This window comes from Somniosus microcephalus, chromosome 5 (genome assembly GCF_052327205.1).
Source record: "Somniosus microcephalus isolate GS21.2 chromosome 5, FLI_Smic_1.0, whole genome shotgun sequence".
NCBI classification, from domain to species: Eukaryota; Metazoa; Chordata; class Chondrichthyes; order Squaliformes; family Somniosidae; genus Somniosus; species Somniosus microcephalus.
In genome coordinates this window covers 259451521-259468033 of record NC_140991.1, presented here as the reverse complement: position 1 = coordinate 259468033, position 16513 = coordinate 259451521, and the positions used below count along the sequence as shown (strand labels likewise).

At 50.4% G+C, this 16513-nt stretch overlaps 1 protein-coding gene across 1 annotated transcript in view; it reads left to right on the top strand.

Annotated features, from left to right (window-relative positions):
* The window catches only part of LOC147117675 (Y+L amino acid transporter 2-like), a 91433-nt gene extending 75229 nt beyond the window's left edge, over positions 1-16204 (top strand). Inside the window, exons 8-9 of the mRNA XM_085988867.1 lie at positions 4616-4799; positions 14478-16204. Of these exons, the coding sequence (XP_085844993.1) occupies positions 4616-4799; positions 14478-14557 (264 nt within the window). The 3' untranslated portion in view covers positions 14558-16204. The remainder of the gene's footprint in view (positions 1-4615; positions 4800-14477) is intronic.
* The last annotated feature ends 309 nt before the right edge of the window (positions 16205-16513 follow it).

Below are 16513 nucleotides of genomic sequence, written 5' to 3'. Positions count from 1 at the left end.
AGGTTATTTTGTGACTTTAAGAGTTAGTTGCTTATTGGTCATTTAAAATAAAAGGACCGTGTGTGTGGTAAACCACTGTCATACCTGTCTGTGTCTGTATGTGTATTCCACTAGGTACAGGTCTGGACATGCCTCGGCTGACTCCTCCCACTATTCCAGGTATATAAGTGACTACCTCCCAGTCCCTTAGTATTCTGGACGGGTCGACCACTCGAGACAAGACCTTCATTCTTTAGTTAATAAAAGCCTGATTGTTACTCGCTCAACTTCAGTCTTTTGAGTAATTGATGGCGCATCAATTTTATTAACTAAATTTTTTATAATGGAGAAGATCCTCACACCAGCATGCCTGGACCTGGACAGTCGGGAAGCGGACGCTTCCACCAAGTTTGCTCACTGGCTCACGTGCTTCGAGACATTCCTGACTGCCTCCACTGCGGTCGAAACGGATGCGGACAAACTGTCTGTCCTGATCTCCAAGGTGAACCACCGAGTGTACTCAGTCATCCGGGACGCGACCTCGTACACAGCCGCCCTCCAGCTCCTCAAGACCCAGTACACGCGCCCTGTGAACGAAGTATACGCTAGGCACCTTCTGGGGAGTCGCAAGCAACAACCTGGGGAATCGACTGAGGAATACCTCCAAGCACTGTCCGTGCTTGGCCGGGCCTGTGGGTGTAAGGCGGTAACGCCCACTAAGTACACGGAGGAACTGATCCGGGATGCCTTCGTAGCGGGCCACAGGTCCAACTACACCCGACAGCGACTGCTGGAGCAGAGTGACCTCACCCTCGACAAAGCCTCCGACATCGCACTAACGCTGGACGCAGCCTTCCGGGGCATGGATGCCTACTCCTCTGCACCGTGGACGCCGCGGGGAACGACAACCTGGGACACGGTAGGACAGCCCCATAGCACCGTGCCACCCCAGCCACAGCCCAACAACGGCCCAACTGCCGCAGCAGTGTCCCAAAGCCAGACAGCAGTATCCCAAGGCCAGAAATGCTACTTCTGTGGCCAGGCCAAACACCCCAGAGTGCGCTGCCCGGCGAAGAATGCAACCTGCTCGGGCTGCGGGAAAAAGGGACACTACGCCAGCGTCTGCAAGGCCAAAGCCACCCCGAACGCCAGCAGCGCCGCGTGTGGGCCGTGCGAGCCGCCATCTTGGGCCTCCCCAGCCATGTGCGAACCACCGCAGCAGCAGCCATCTTGGACGACTCCAGCCACATGGGAATCATGGGCGCCGCCATCTTGGACACCAGCCGGGACGCAGCAGACCGCCAACCCCCACCCATCTGATACTCGCAGCGACACACCGACCCCTACGCTGGCCTCTGTGACGCTGGACCAAACGAGACCGCACCAGTTAGCTCGGTCCAAAATGGACGTTAAGGTAAACGGCCATGCAATAAACTGCCTTTTTGACTCCGGGAGCACAGAGAGCTTCATCCACCCCGACACGGTGCGGCGTTGCTCTCTCCCAGTCCTGCCTGCGCACCAGCGGATTTCTATGGCCTCCGAGTCCCAGTCAGCGGACATTGGCGGCTACTGCGTGGTGACACTAGTAGTAGACGGGACTGTGTTCAATAATTTTAAACTCCTGGTCCTGCCCGACCTCTGCGCTGCCGTTCTACTGGGGTTGGATTTCCAGTGCCACCTCAAAAGCGTTACGATGGCGTACGGTGGCCCCCTCCCCCCACTCACAGTCCGCAGCCAGCAGCCTCCAAATTGCCCGCCGCGCACTAGATGCAACCTCTCCACACTCAGAGTCCCACCCCCCCCACTGTTTGCTAACCTCACCCCTGACTGTAAGCCCATCGCCACAAAGAGCAGGCGATACAGTGCCGGGGACAGGGTTTTCATCAAAACCGAAGTGGAACGGCTCCTGAAGGAGGGGATTATTGAGGGCAGCTCCAGCCCCTGGCGAGCCCAGGTTGTGGTCGTTAAGACCGGCGAGAAACAACGCCTGGTCATCGACTACAGCCAAACAATAAACCGCTACACCCTGCTGGACGCCTACCCACTCCCCCGCATAGCTGACATGGTCAACCAGATCGCGCAGTACCGCGTCTTTTCGACCATTGACCTGAAATCAGCGTACCACCAGCTCCCCATCAGCCCTGAAGACCGCCAGTATACTGCTTTTGAGGCAAACGGCCGCCTCTATCACTTCCTTAGGGTTCCCTTCGGCGTTACCAACGGGGTCTCCGTCTTCCAAAGGGAGATGGACCGGATGGTCGATCAAAACGAGCTGCAGGCCACTTTCCCTTACCTAGATAATGTGACCATCTGCGGCCATGACTTGCAGGACCATGACGCAAACCTCGAGAAATTCCTCCGCACCGCCCAACTCCTGAACCTGACATATAACAAGGAGAAGTGCATATTCCGCACAGACCGCCTCGCCATCCTTGGCTGTGTTGTAGAACACGGGGTCATCGGTCCCGACCCGGACCGGATGCGTCCCCTTATGGAACTCCCACTGCCCCACTGCCTAAAAGCTCTGAAGAGGTGCCTAGGGTTTTTTTCCTACTACGCTCAGTGGGTCCCCTACTATGCAGACAAAGCCCGTCCGCTGATCAAGTCCACCTCTTTTCCCGTGACGGCAGAGGCCCGCTTAGCCTTCCACCGTATCAAGGAAGACATTGCCAAAGCCACCATGCACGCAGTGGACGAATCCATCCCCTTCCAGGTGGAAAGCGATGCGTCCGACTTCGCTCTGGCCGCCACCCTTAATCAGGCGGGGAGACCTGTGGCATTCTTCTCACGAACCCTCCAGGGCCCGGAGACCAGACACTCCGCGGTCGAGAAGGAGGCCCAGGCTATCGTGGAGGCTGTGCGTCATTGGAGGCACTACCTGGCCGGAAAACGATTTACCCTGCTCACTGACCAGCGTTCAGTTGCTTTTATGTTCAACAACAAGCAGAGGGGCAAAATCAAAAATGACAAGATCTTGAGGTGGAGAATCGAACTTTCCACCTACAATTACGAGATCTTGTACCGGCCTGGGAAGCTCAATGAACCCCCAGATGCCCTATCGCGTGGCACCTGCGCCAGCGCGCAGATCGATAGGCTGAGGGCCCTCCACAATGACCTCTGCCACCCGGGGGTCACCAGGTTCTTCCACTTCATCAAGGCCCGCAACCTGCCTTACTCCATTGAGGAGGTCAGGACCATGACCAAGAACTGCCAAGTCTGCGCTGAGTGCAAACCGCACTTTTATAGACCAGACAGAGCCCACCTGATAAAAGCCACTCGCCCTTTCGAACGCCTGAGCGTCGATTTTAAAGGGCCTCTCCCCTCCTCCGACCGCAATGTGTACTTCCTCAACATCATTGATGAGTACTCCCGTTTCCCGTTCGCTATCCCCTGCTCGGACATGACCAGTGCCACGGTCATTAAATCTCTGAACAGCCTCTTCACCCTGTTCGGTTTCCCCAGCTATATCCATAGCGACCGGGGCTCGTCGTTTATGAGCGACGAACTCCGCCAGTACCTGCTCGCTAGGGGTATAGCCACAAGCAGGACCACCAGTTACAACCCCCGGGGGAACGGACAGGTGGAAAGAGAGAATGCAACAGTTTGGAAGGCCGCCCTACTAGCCTTAAAGTCTAGGGGCCTTCCGACCTCCCGCTGGCAGGAGGTGCTCCCCGATGCGCTCCACTCGATTCGGTCACTGCTCTGCACTGCCACCAATGCCACCCCTCACGAGAAAATGTTTGTCTTCCCAAGGAAGTCCACATCGGGGACATCGTTACCGCCATGGCTGACGTCCCCAGGGCCGGTACTACTGAGAAGACACGTGAGGGCCAATAAAACGGACCCCCTGGTCGAGAGGGTCGACCTCCTCCACGCCAACCCCCAGTACGCTTACATTGCGTACCCGGACGGGCGGGAGGACACAGTCTCCATACGAGACCTCGCACCCTCGGGGACCGCTGTAACCCACTACCCATTACCACCCCCCCCCACGACCCGATATCCAACCCCAGCAGCCGGCTCGCCTTGGACCGTCACCCATGAGGACTACACTCCAGGGCCCCAGCCTACACGGGACGCGACGCCGGAAGCTCCACCACCCCTGCCGTCGCCACGTCGATCACAGCGGCAGACAAGACCTCCGGAGAGACTCCAATACACGAACTTTTAAATACACTTCACCCCGCCGGACTCATTTTTAAACAAGGGGTGAATGTGGTAAACCACTGTCATACCTGTCTGTGTCTGTATGTGTATTCCACTAGGTACAGGTCTGGACATGCCTCGGCTGACTCCTCCCACTATTCCAGGTATATAAGTGACTACCTCCCAGTCCCTTAGTATTCTGGACGGGTCGACCACTCGAGACAAGACCTTCATTCTTTAGTTAATAAAAGCCTGATTGTTACTCGCTCAACTTCAGTCTTTTGAGTAATTGATGGCGCATCAGTGTGAAATTGATGATGTGAAGAATTGCATGGGGGAAATTAATGATTTTTTTTGGAAAAGGGACACAAAGCAAAAAAAAATTAGATAAAGCAGTACTTGTTAAGAGATATATAATATAAAATACATAGTGTGCATCTTTTTCTTTAGCTATCATTTAAAATTTAATCACTTGTAATTTATTTTCCAGCTCAGCTTGTTTTTCCCAATTGTGTACTGCCTGTGCAGCTTGTTTCTCGTGGTGATGCCCCTCTACAGCGACACCATTAACTCCCTAATTGGGATTGCAGTCGCACTCTCGGGAGCTCCAGTCTACTTTTTCTGTGTTTACCTCCCCCCTGAGAAGCGACCCAAGTGTCTTGAAAAACTACTAGGTAAGTTCCACAGATGATTACTGCTTCTCGTGTCCACGTAGTAGGAAGTCTTGTGTCTAATGTGCTTCGTAAACTCTCATTTTGCTATTGTGTAGCCTGATTGGGAGAATCTGACATGGTTGGGTAATGGAGCTTTTGGAATGTGTGTGGGAATGGGTATCTTTAAGTTTAAGTTGTATGTCATTACTAATGAACTCAGGTTATTGTGCACTATGATTCCAAATTTTAATGTGTAATGTCTGTTTTAAAATAGTGCACTTTTCTGTGTGTGTGTGTAATATTTAGTAGTGGATGGTTACCAATAATACAGTACTGAGGAATTCAGATTGAGTGCTAATCTGAAGGATGAAGTCACGGGTAAGTCCCTCAGTTTCTCTATGTGCTAGGTTGATGTAGCAGAGCCTGGTCTCCAGTCGTCTTGGATCCCCTTGCCATTGGACCAAGACCTTGCTCTGTCAAGCCCGTGTGGTAGCTGGTGTGCAACGGCCACCCCACGTTAAAAGAATTCACGCACAGGCATCTTCCACCCTTTAAAATGAAGTTCGGGACCTGGAATGTCAGGACCCTCATGGACAACCCCAACAGCGACAGACCGGAACGCCGTACTGCTATTGTTGCCCGGGAGCTCAGACATTTCGACATAGACATCACCGCCCTAAGCGAGACCCGGCGGGCAGGGGAAGGCCAGCTCAAGGAGCAAGGCGGTGGTTACACCTTCTGGAAAGGCAAACCTGAAGAAGAACGCCGCCTCCATGGGGTAGGCTTCCCCATAAAAAATTAGCTAGTTGGACGTCACAGAGACTCCCCTTGCGGAATAAACGAATGCCTCATGACTCTTCGGTTCACCCTAGCCCAGAACCAGTGCGTACACCCCAACACCGGAAGCCACAGACGACACAATCCCTGTCCCAATTCCCAACGGGTGACAAGCTCATCCTCCTTGGCGATTTTAACGCCAGAGTTGGAAAGGACACAGACCTCTGGGGAGGTGTGATCGGCAGAGAGGGGGTAGGGAAAGCCAACTCCAACGGTACCTTCCTCCTGACAAAATGCTTAGAACATGGCATTGTCATAACCAACACCTTGCTCCGTCGGAGAGACAAGTACAAGGCTTCATGGCAACACCCTCGCTCCAAGCACTGGCATCTGCTGGACCACGTCATCGTCCAAGCGAGAGACCGCAAGGACGTCCGCATCACCTGCGCCATGACAGGAGCTGACGACTGCTGGACAGACCACCGCCTAATCCGCTCTTTCATCTCCATCAATGTAGCCCCAAAACAGCGGTGGCAGCAGAAACAATGCCGCAGGAAAATCAACGCTGGAGCACTCAAAGACCCTGCTAAAAAAAGCCCTATTCAGCCTGCACTTCACAGCCAACCTAACGACTCCCAGTGATTCAGAGACACGGAGTGTCCACAGCGCCTGGTCTGCACTCAAGGCCTCCATAATCAGCACCTGTGAAGGGACACTCGGTCACTCGACCAGGAAACACCAAGACTGGTTCGACGAGAACAAGTAGGAGATCCAGGAGCTAATGAGCTGCAAGCGCAAGGCATCTCTGATCTGGAAACAGCAACACAACTCGAGAGCAAGAAAGCAGCTCTACAGACGCCTGAAGGCTGAGTTCCAACAAAAAACTCGCGACCTAAAGAACAGATGGTGGGTGGAGAAAGCGCAGGAGATCCAGCAGCTAGCCGACAACCACGACGTGCGTGGATTCTTTAGCGCAGTCAAGACCACCTACAGCCCAAGCACCATAGGTCCCACCCCATTGCGGGCCAAGAATGGAGAGGTACTCATCAAGGACAGAGAGGCAGTCAGTGCCCGCTGGAGGGACCACTTCAAAGATCTCCTTAACCGAGACTCTGTCTTCGATGCGAGTGTCCTCAACTCCATCCCACAGCATGCTATCCGCCACCATCTCCGCACAACCCCAGCCCGGCATGAGGTTGAAAAGGCCATCCAACAACTGAAGAACAACAAGGCCTCAGGAGCAGATGGAATCCCCACCGAGGCACTAAAGCATGGCGGAGAAGCACTATTGGCACGAATACATGAACTCTTTTCTCTTATTTGGAAGGAGGAGAGGGGATGCCAGGGGATTTCAGAGATGCTGTAATTGTGATCATCTTCAAGAAAGGTGACGAGTCTGATTGTGGTAATTACAGAGGAGTTTCCCTGCTGTCTGCCACAGAGAAAGTCATCACAAGAATCCTCCCAGTGGCCGACCAGCTCCTCCCAGATTCGCAATGTGGATTCTGCCCAATAAGGGGCACAATGGACATGATCTTCACCGCGCGTCAATTACAAGAGAAATGCAGGGAACAGCACCAACCGCTGTACACAGCCTTCTTTGACCTCACAAAGGCCTTCGACACTGTCAATCGTGAGGGATTATGGAGTGTCCTCCTCAAATTCGGCTGCCCTCAAAAGTTTGTCACCATTCTCCGCCTGCTTCACGATGACATGCAAGCTGTGATCCTGACCAATGGATCCACCACAGACCCAATTCCCATACGGACCAGGGTCAAGCAAGGCTGTGTCATCGCACCAACGCTCTTCTCGATCTTCCTTGCTGCAATGCTTCATTTCACCCTCGTAAGCTCCCCACTGGAGTGGAGCTAATCTACAGAACAAATGGGAAACTGTTCAACCTCCGTCACCTCCAGTCCAGATCCAAGGTCGTCCCACCCTCTGTCATTGAATTATAGTACGCAGACGACGCTTGCGTCTGCGCACACTCGGAGGTTGAACTCCAAACCATCGTCAACACCTTCACCGAAGTATACGAGAGCATGGGCCTTACACTAAACATCCGTAAGACAAAGGTCCTCTACCAACCTGCCCCCACCACACAGTACTGCCCCCCGCTTATCAAAGTCCACAACGAGGCCTTGGACAACGTGGACCACTTTCCATACCTCGGGAGCCTACTGTCAACAAGGGCAGACATCGATGACTAAGTTCAACGCCGCCTTCAGTGTGCCAGTGCAGCCTTCGGTCGCCTGAGGAAGAGAGTGTTTGAAGACCAGAGCCTCAAACCCAGCACCAAGCTCGTGGTCTACAGAGCAGCAATGATACCCGCCCTCCTGTATGCTTCAGAGACATGGACCATGTACAGCATGCACCTCAAAGCACTGGAGAGCTACCACCAACGCTGCCTCCGCAAGATCCTGCAAATCCATTGGCAAGATAGGCACACCAACATCAGTGTTCTTGCTCAGGCCATCATCCCCAGCATCGAAGCTTTGACCACACTCGATCAGCTCCGATGGACGGGCCACATCGTCCGCATGCCCGATACAAGACTCCCAAAACAAGCGCTCTACTCGGAGCTCCGACATGGCAAGAGAGCCCCAGGTGGGCAGAGGAAATGCTTCAAGGACACCCTCACAGCCTCCTTGGAAAAAGTGCAAAAGCCCCACCAACACTTGGGAATCCCTGGCCCAAGACTGCACAAAGTGGACGAGAAGCATCCGGGAAGGCGCCGAACACCTCGAGTCTCATCGCCGGGAGCAAGCAGAAGCCAAGTGCAAACAGCGGAAGGAGCGCACGTCAACCCAAGCACCCCACCCGCCCCTTCAACCACCGTCTGCCCACCTGTGACAGAGACTGTAGGTCCCGCATTGGACTCATCAGTCACCTGAGAACTAATTTTTAGTGTGGAAGCAAGTCATCCTCGGTTCCAAGGGACTGCCTAAGAAGAGAAGAAGTAGTACAAGCTCATCTGCTGAAACCCTGACGCATAGGAACTAGGAGCAGAAATAGACCTTACGGGCCCTCGAGCCTGCTCCGCCATTCAATAAGATCATGGTTGATCTTCTCCCTCAAGTCCACTTTCCCGCCAAATTCCCATATCCCTTGATTCCCTTAGGCCGCGATTTTGCTGGGGCTCAGAGGGCGGGTTTGGAGGCGGGTCAGAGGTTAAAATCGTTTTGATTGATGGCGGATTCCGACCCCCGCCGTCAACCCGCCTCCACACAACTTTGCCAAGTGCCGGCTCTGGGAGTCCCGATCGGACCTGGCACCAAGCGGCGGGAGAGGCACTTCAGGCAGTTAACAGCTTGTTAATTGCCTACATAATCTGATTTTAGCAGGGTCTTGCCATTTTAATACATTTTCAGCGTGTTCCATGCCATTCGCAAAACACACCAGCATATTGCGTCGGGTTCAGCAAGTACCTGACTTCTTGACAGCTGCAGCTCCAGCATAAAAGTGGACCTCTAACATGGCTGACTTTCAGATGACAAAACTTTGTTTTTTGAGGTGTTGGAACACGTTTTGCAGGTCAACTGAGCTTGTAAGTGGTGAAGCTGAGATCCATTTGCACTGTGACCTCCTTGGAAAACCCTCTCCCCACATTTACTGAGCACTTATAACTTTTAGTCCTCAACTGCAATATATACCAGCAGCATGGGAACCATTTATACCCTCTGATCCTGGTCCTCCGATTCGGAGGAAGAGCAGCCGCAGCAGCAGCAGAACCAGGCACAGCAGCAGCACCAACAACAGGAGCGCCAACCTTCTCCTCAGCCACCTGATGCTGTACAGGGCAGAGGGCGTCAGCGCAGGGCTGCACCTCGCTGCAGGTGATACCCCCAACACCGGGTTTACAGGCCGAGAATGAGCTTCCTCAACCTGACTGAGCAGCAGTGCCAAAGGAGGCTGAGACTTTCGCAAGAGGTAGTGGGTGACATCTACACAATGCTGCAGCAACACCTGGAGCCCCGAGGAGCGGGTGGACACCCCTTACCAGTGGCTGTCAATGTCACCACCGCCCTCAATTTTTATGCTTCGGGGTCCTTCCAGGGATCATCAGCAGACATCAGCGGCATTTCCCAATCGGCTACACACATTTGCATCACACAGTTTACCGATGCCCTCTTTGCAAAGGCGCACAATTACATCCACTTCTCCACGGATCAAGCAAGTGTTACCACGCGTGTGGTTGGCTTTGCAAAGATGGCAGGCTTGCCAAGGGTGCAGGGCGTCGTAGACTGCTCACATGTGGCCATTAGGGCACCCGATTACAACCCAGCTGTATTTGTCAACCACAAGGGCTTCCATTCCCTTAACGTCCAGCTGGTATGTAACCACAGGAAGAACATTATGCATGTTTGCGCGAGTTCCCTGGCAGTTGCCATGACTCGTTCATCCTGCAGCAGTCTACTGTGCCTCAGCTCTTCAATCCGCCAACCCAACTTTCCAGATGGCTACTTGGAGACCGGGGCTAGCCCCTGAAGACGTGGCTAATGACTCCGTTGAGGAGGCCATTAAACGAAGCTGAGGAACGCTACAATGACTGCCACATTTCGACCAGAGCCATCATCGAGCAAACCATCGGCTTGCTCAAAATGCGATTCAGAGGCCTCGACAGATCAGGTGGAACCCTACAGTACTCGCTAGCCAAGGGTGTCTGCGCCTCCTGCAGCTGTGCAGGGGCTGAGACGGCCATCTCAGTTGGGTGAGGAATCTGGTGGGGTTCTGACCGAGGGCTTCGCAGTGGCATGCGAGTGTGAGCACTTGGAGAGGAGCCCACACTTCCTTGTTGCTTGCCACCAACATCCCCCTCATGAGTCAGCCGCACTTCAGTGCTAGCAAGTGGCTGGACAGCACCTTGCTGCACATCAGGGGGGCCATGAGGACCCGTCTCTGTACTGACAGTCCTCATAACAAGGACGTCCATGAACCTTTGGTGTCTCTTCTCAATAAATGTCCATCTCTCCTTCATAGCAGACAATCTATTTTGAAGAGTGACCATTTTTTCGTTAGTCTGGCAAATTATGTCCTCCATGGCGGTTGCCACCCTCTCCATGGCGGAACGTTCATGCGCCATTGCTTCCACAATGGCAGTGCTCATGTTAGAGATGGACTGTTCCATCCACTCCACACTTGCAGTTACCCTGGATGCAAAACCTGTCAGAGACTCCTGCACTTGTTCCTGGAGTTCCAGCACCGCTCTCTTTCTGGATGGCCCCAGAGGCACAGGGTCCACATGCAGCTGAGCAGAGCTAGGAGCGCCCTACGTCCTCTGACGAGGACTCTCCACTGCTGTCTCTGTCTCCACCATCTGCTGATGCTCACTTGTGAGCTGTGATACACCAGGTGACAACATTACTCTATCTCGCGAAGGGCCCACCAAGGTGTGCGTATCTCTGCTGGTGTTGGGTGCGCTCAATTCTGCTGACACTGCGCCCTCAGAGGTTGCAGCTTCCTCTGAGGAGTCTTCGGCTCTTCCTCCTGGACAGTGGGGAGGGGGGCTCTCGATGGTCCTGTGGGGGAGTAAAGGCATGAGTTAGACATGTGATATTAACGTAGCAGGCACATCGACTTGTGCAGATGGTCATATGGCATCTGATGGTCATACAGATTGAGTTATCAGTTACTCATGCAATGTAAATGAGAGGGCTGCAAATCTATTCTGTCACCAGCTTGCTCTACTGCACCCGTCTGACCGTCCCCCACTTCCAGATCCTCAGCACCTCCGACGATGTCCAGAGCAGCCTCCTCAGCGGTGGTCAAGTGGGCAATCCAAGGTGGCCCTCCTCCTGTCCTGGTCCTCTCCCTCTTATTGTGGGCTTTCTTTTCCTGCAATGAGGGACACAAGTGGAGTTTGGGTGAGAATATGGAGTGAGTGTAGAGAATCTATAACATAGATGCTTAGAGAGAGACAAAGATGGAATGAGGTGCCAATACCAAGGGCCCTCCCTGTGCGTTGTTAGTTGTTGGTATTGCATAACAGTGAGTGTGAGGGGTGCATAGTAGAATAGTCAAGTGATTCTGTACATAGAGAGAGAGTGATAGTTAAGGGTGCAAGGGATGTAAGGGTAAATTGGAATGTGCAGCAGTAGGTTGACAATGCAGACTGCTGGTGATGAGAGGAGATGGGGAGCAGATTGAAGGTAAGTATGATGTTATACTCACTTTTGCTGAACGTGGCAGATCATTGATCCTTTTCCTGCACTGAACCCAGGTGCGACCACACAAAGACCTGGCGCTCACCTCCTCAGCAATTTGCAGCCAGGCTGCTTTGCTTTGCTGGGGAGGCTTCCTCCATCCGGATGAGGGGAACAGTACCTCTTGGCGCTCTCTCACTCCCTTCACAAGAGCATGGAGGGAGTCATCATCAAATCGGGGAGAGGCCTTGGCTCTTGTAGCAGTCATTTTCACAAGTGGTACACCGAGAAGTAGCAGGAAAGGTTGGGTCCCTTAAATACAGCTGGTTGACAGACATCAGCAGAGGCGAGCAGCAACCCACTGATTGTGCGCGCTACCCGGCCCAGAGACCTTAATCAGGCCACTTAAGGGAAAATCTTAATCCCTGGGCGGCTGAAAGCGGCAGCGGGAATGGAACTCGCCGAACATCAAAGCCGCCTCCACTGAGAAAATCGCGGCCTTAATGTCCAAAAATCTGTCGATCTCTGTCTTGAATATATTCAACGACTGAGCCTCCACAGTCCTCTGGGGTAGAGAATTCCAAAGATTCACAACCCTCTGTGAAGAAATGTCTCCTCATCTCAGTCCTAAATGGCTGCCCCCTTTTCCTGAGATTATAACCTCTAGTTCTATACTCTCCAGCCAGGGGAACCGCCTCTCCGCATCTACCCTGTCAAGCTGTCTAAGAAGTTTAGACTTTTCAATGCGATCACCTCTCATTTTTCTAAACTCCAGAGACTTTAGGCCCATTCATTCTCCGCCATGCCTTTGTTACCTCTAGACTCGACTATCCAGTGCTCACCTGACAGGTCTCCCACCCTTCACCCTCCATGAACTTGAGCTCATCCAAAACTCTGCTGTCCATATCATAACTTGCACCAAGTCCCGTTGGCTCATCACCCCTGTGCTCGCAGACCTACATTGACTCCCAGTCTGGCAAAGCCTCGAGTTTAAAATTCTCATCCTTGTTTTCAAATCCCTCCAAGGCCTCGCCCCTCCCTATCTCTTTAACCTTCTCCAGCCCTACAACCCTCTGAGATCTCTGAGCTCCTCCAATTCTGACCTCTTGTGCATCTCCGATTTTCATCACTCCACCATTGGCGGCCGTGCCTTCAGCCACCCAAGTCCTAAGCTCTGAAATTCCCTCCCTAAACCTCTCCACCTCTACCTCTCGCTCCTTCTTTAAGATGCTCTTTAAATCCTACCTCTTTGACCAAGCTTTTGGTCACCTCTCCTAATATCTCTTTATGTAGCTCGGTGTTAAATTTTGTTTGACAACGCTCCTGTGAAGTGCCTTGGGATGTTTTTACTACATTAAAGATCCTATATAAATGTAAGTTGTTGTTGCACGGTATTGTTGCTATTTAATCAGTTTGAGCCAATACTGTCAGTTTTTTTTGCAGCTTCTGTTGATCACTACCTGAGCTCTGACTGACTGCAAGGTGCTAGTCGGTTGTTACCCCATCAATTGTTCATGTATTGTGTGGGTATCCTGAATCACATCCAACTATGCACCATCACGATGCAGCCAATCAGAATGCTTTTTCACAGGCATTGTGATTGAATTGCAAATTAGTTAATGAAAGGACCCTCTGTGCTGAGGGTTAGCAAAGTGTGCACACTAACTGGAGAAAGCTGCTTCTGTAGATTTGAAACTGCAAGTATGATCCTGTAAGTAAACCCTATAATTAACCAGGTGCAACCCTCTCTCTTATCTATTGCTGTTGATATTTTCTCTCTTTGTTGCTTAAATATGAACCTGATGCACATTTGTTAGAATTACATGTGGCAGGCTGATTTTTTCAAGATAATGGCCCAGAAATTCGGGTCTCCACGGGTGAGTACGCACGGGGTACTCACCCGTAGGCCCAATGGAAGTGCCGGTTTCCTGCATGCACTGCGCATGCGCGGGAAACCAGCACTTCCGTTCCCCTGAAAGCAGGGGTTCAGAGGTCGAACGCGTGCGCGGGAGAGGCTGCGCGTGCACATCGAACTTCGGTTTTCTTTACAGGTTTTCCCGGGGGGATAAGTCTCCAGAAGTTAGACATGTAAAAAGCAGGCGTAAGGCCTGCTTTTTACAAGGTAAGTGGTGAATTAATTAAAATTAAAACATTTTTTCCACAGGTTTATTATTTTTAAATACTTTAAAGAAAGGTAAGTTTATTTTTAGCCCTGTTAGAAAATTAAAAAAAATTAAAAAATTTAAATTATTGTTTAAAATAGTTATTTCATGTAATTTATAGTTTATTTAAAAAATGTGATTTAAAAAAAAAAAAAAAAATTATTTGAAGATTTAGTGATGTTTTGGGGCCCGTAGTATTTCTAAGTTTGACAGCACTTCCTGTCAGACTTATGAATGGAGCATTCCCTGCTCTGATTGGCTCTCCATGGCCCACGTGATCCCAGGGGACGCATCGAACTAACTGCGCCCCTGGGATACGCAAGCACTGCGCGCCAGCAGCTGGACCAGGCTCCGGATCGGAATTCCACGGGGGCCCACAGCTCAACGGCCGGCATGCAAGGTAAGTGCAGGTCAGGGGCTTGCACCCGCGGGAAGCCCCCGACCCGAATTTCTGGGCCATTAGTCCAAAATGAAAATGGTTCCAATTTGTTATTTTTAAGATACTTGCTGTGCAGATACAAAGTTTATGTATTTAGTAACTTAATATGTTTCTGGGATTGAGATCAAACCCTGCTATTAAAAACTGCTGGTTGGTTGATTGATTATTTTTTTTCTAGGTCTCTTCTCTTTGCACACTCAGAAGTTGGCAATGTGCTGTCTAACAGAAAACGATTTTGAAGATGACAAGAAATCATAAACAAAATCTACCTTAAAAACTTCCAGATACATGGCACAAGACATCGTTCATGCAGATACCCAACTCCTATCATTAAAACAACGTGACACAGCACTTGAATTTGATAGACTTAAAACTTGACGATCAAAATGCTGGAGCCTCCACGATGGGAATATTTCTCTTGTATTAATGCAGCTTTTTTTTGCGTACTTCTCCCTCCCCTTTTTATAGAAGAAAATAATAGATTATAATAAGAATAAATATTGGTGCTTTTATTCTTAATTGTCCATTTTCCTCCTGCCATGGAGACTGTTGACTTTGGTCACTCTTTGCTGGGCTGTTAGTGATGTCAGTGACGGTGGCTCTGCAGCAGGTAGTGTGGATGTAGCCTAAAAGCCCAGTGTTGGGAAACCACAGTAAAGCTGGGATCGCAGCCCTGCCTTCGATCTAGTTCCTTTTCTCTCCAGTTTTGAAGAAGGGTCAAACCCGAAACGTCAACTCAAATTTCTCTCCACGGATGTTGCCTGACTTGCTGAGTTTTTCCAGCATTTTCTGTTGTTAATACAGAATCCTTAGTCTGCTGCATGGTTTGTAGGAGTCAGGAAAGTCTGGATTAACTCCTCTGCCTTTTTGAAGTTGCACCCATTGTTGATTTGAGGTGGCACTCCTCTGGGACATTTCGGGACACTCTCCATAATTCACACCATTAGAGTGACCCAACTCGAGGGTCTCAATAGCCACATGAATATTGGCATTTTGGGGAAAAAAAACAGAAGTCCCATTGAATGGTGGCTTTTTAAAATATAAAATAAGGAATGCTTGGCACAACTTTCTTTTTATTGTTTAAACAAATGAACCTACCATTGATTAAATTCTGAATCTATTCAGTCTGGCGTGGTTCTCACTGCGTTTTCCAGAAAGCTTTGTTGAAATAATTACCTGTGTTAGAAGAAGCTACAGCTAGACTATTCTAGAATAATGCCACAGAATGTGAAACGCTAGAAAATTCTGGTTCAATAACCAGAGGAAGAGGTGCAAATAGCAGAGCACCAAATTTGCACAAATATTATGTGACCAGTGGGTTTTAATACATTCCAATATAAAAGAGGGGGATTATATGTAGTGATCAGAGGTTGCTAGTTAGAAGAAAAAGATAAATGTTTACAATGAGCAAATTTCTGACGGTTGAAGTTTCTAAGTAAACTTAAATGCTTTTAAATTGTGACACATCTCTTGATGATCACAGCCTGATCCTGTCCCAATACCCACATAAGTACACTTTCCCCAAGGAGTCACTGCAGTTTGATCAGGACAAGGAGCCTTGGCTGCCTTTTCCTTTCCTTAGCCCAGGGGCACTGAGGGATATTATAGTGTCAACCCCGCTGAGGTCTGCTAATTTAGCACCCTGACTGAACCTATTTATTATAGGATAATCAAACAACGGAAGCTACTCAGAACATCTTGTTTCGCGTTTGATAGGACCTGTATATGTGTAGGGGCTAAAATTTCTCTGCTTAATACAGTAGCAATTGTGTTTATGAAGCTGTCAGGAATGTTGCAGTGGAAGGGCCCAAGCAATTATGGACTATATTGATTTAGTTCAGTATTTTCTGCTGACCTGTTGAGGAATATAGTAGCATTATTACATCTGAAATAAAGTGAGTTTTTTTTTTTAAAGTCCTGTGATGCCATTGCTCAAATAATTCTATATTTTTATATTCAGATTTTACACTGTTTACAGATCCATTTGTACGTATTCTGTAACTGGCCACAGACAGAGATCTTATAAGCGACAATGGAAATCTGTTACTTGGAGTGAATTGTTTTATCGTTCGGAGAGCTTTGTAATAATAGCTTTCGGACCAAATTGGCTATTCATTTATCGTGTGTTCATGTCACAATTCTACAACTTGGGTAAAGTGGAGCAATGGCTAACACCCATTTCCTTATTGTGGGATCCAGTTATGGTACACCCCT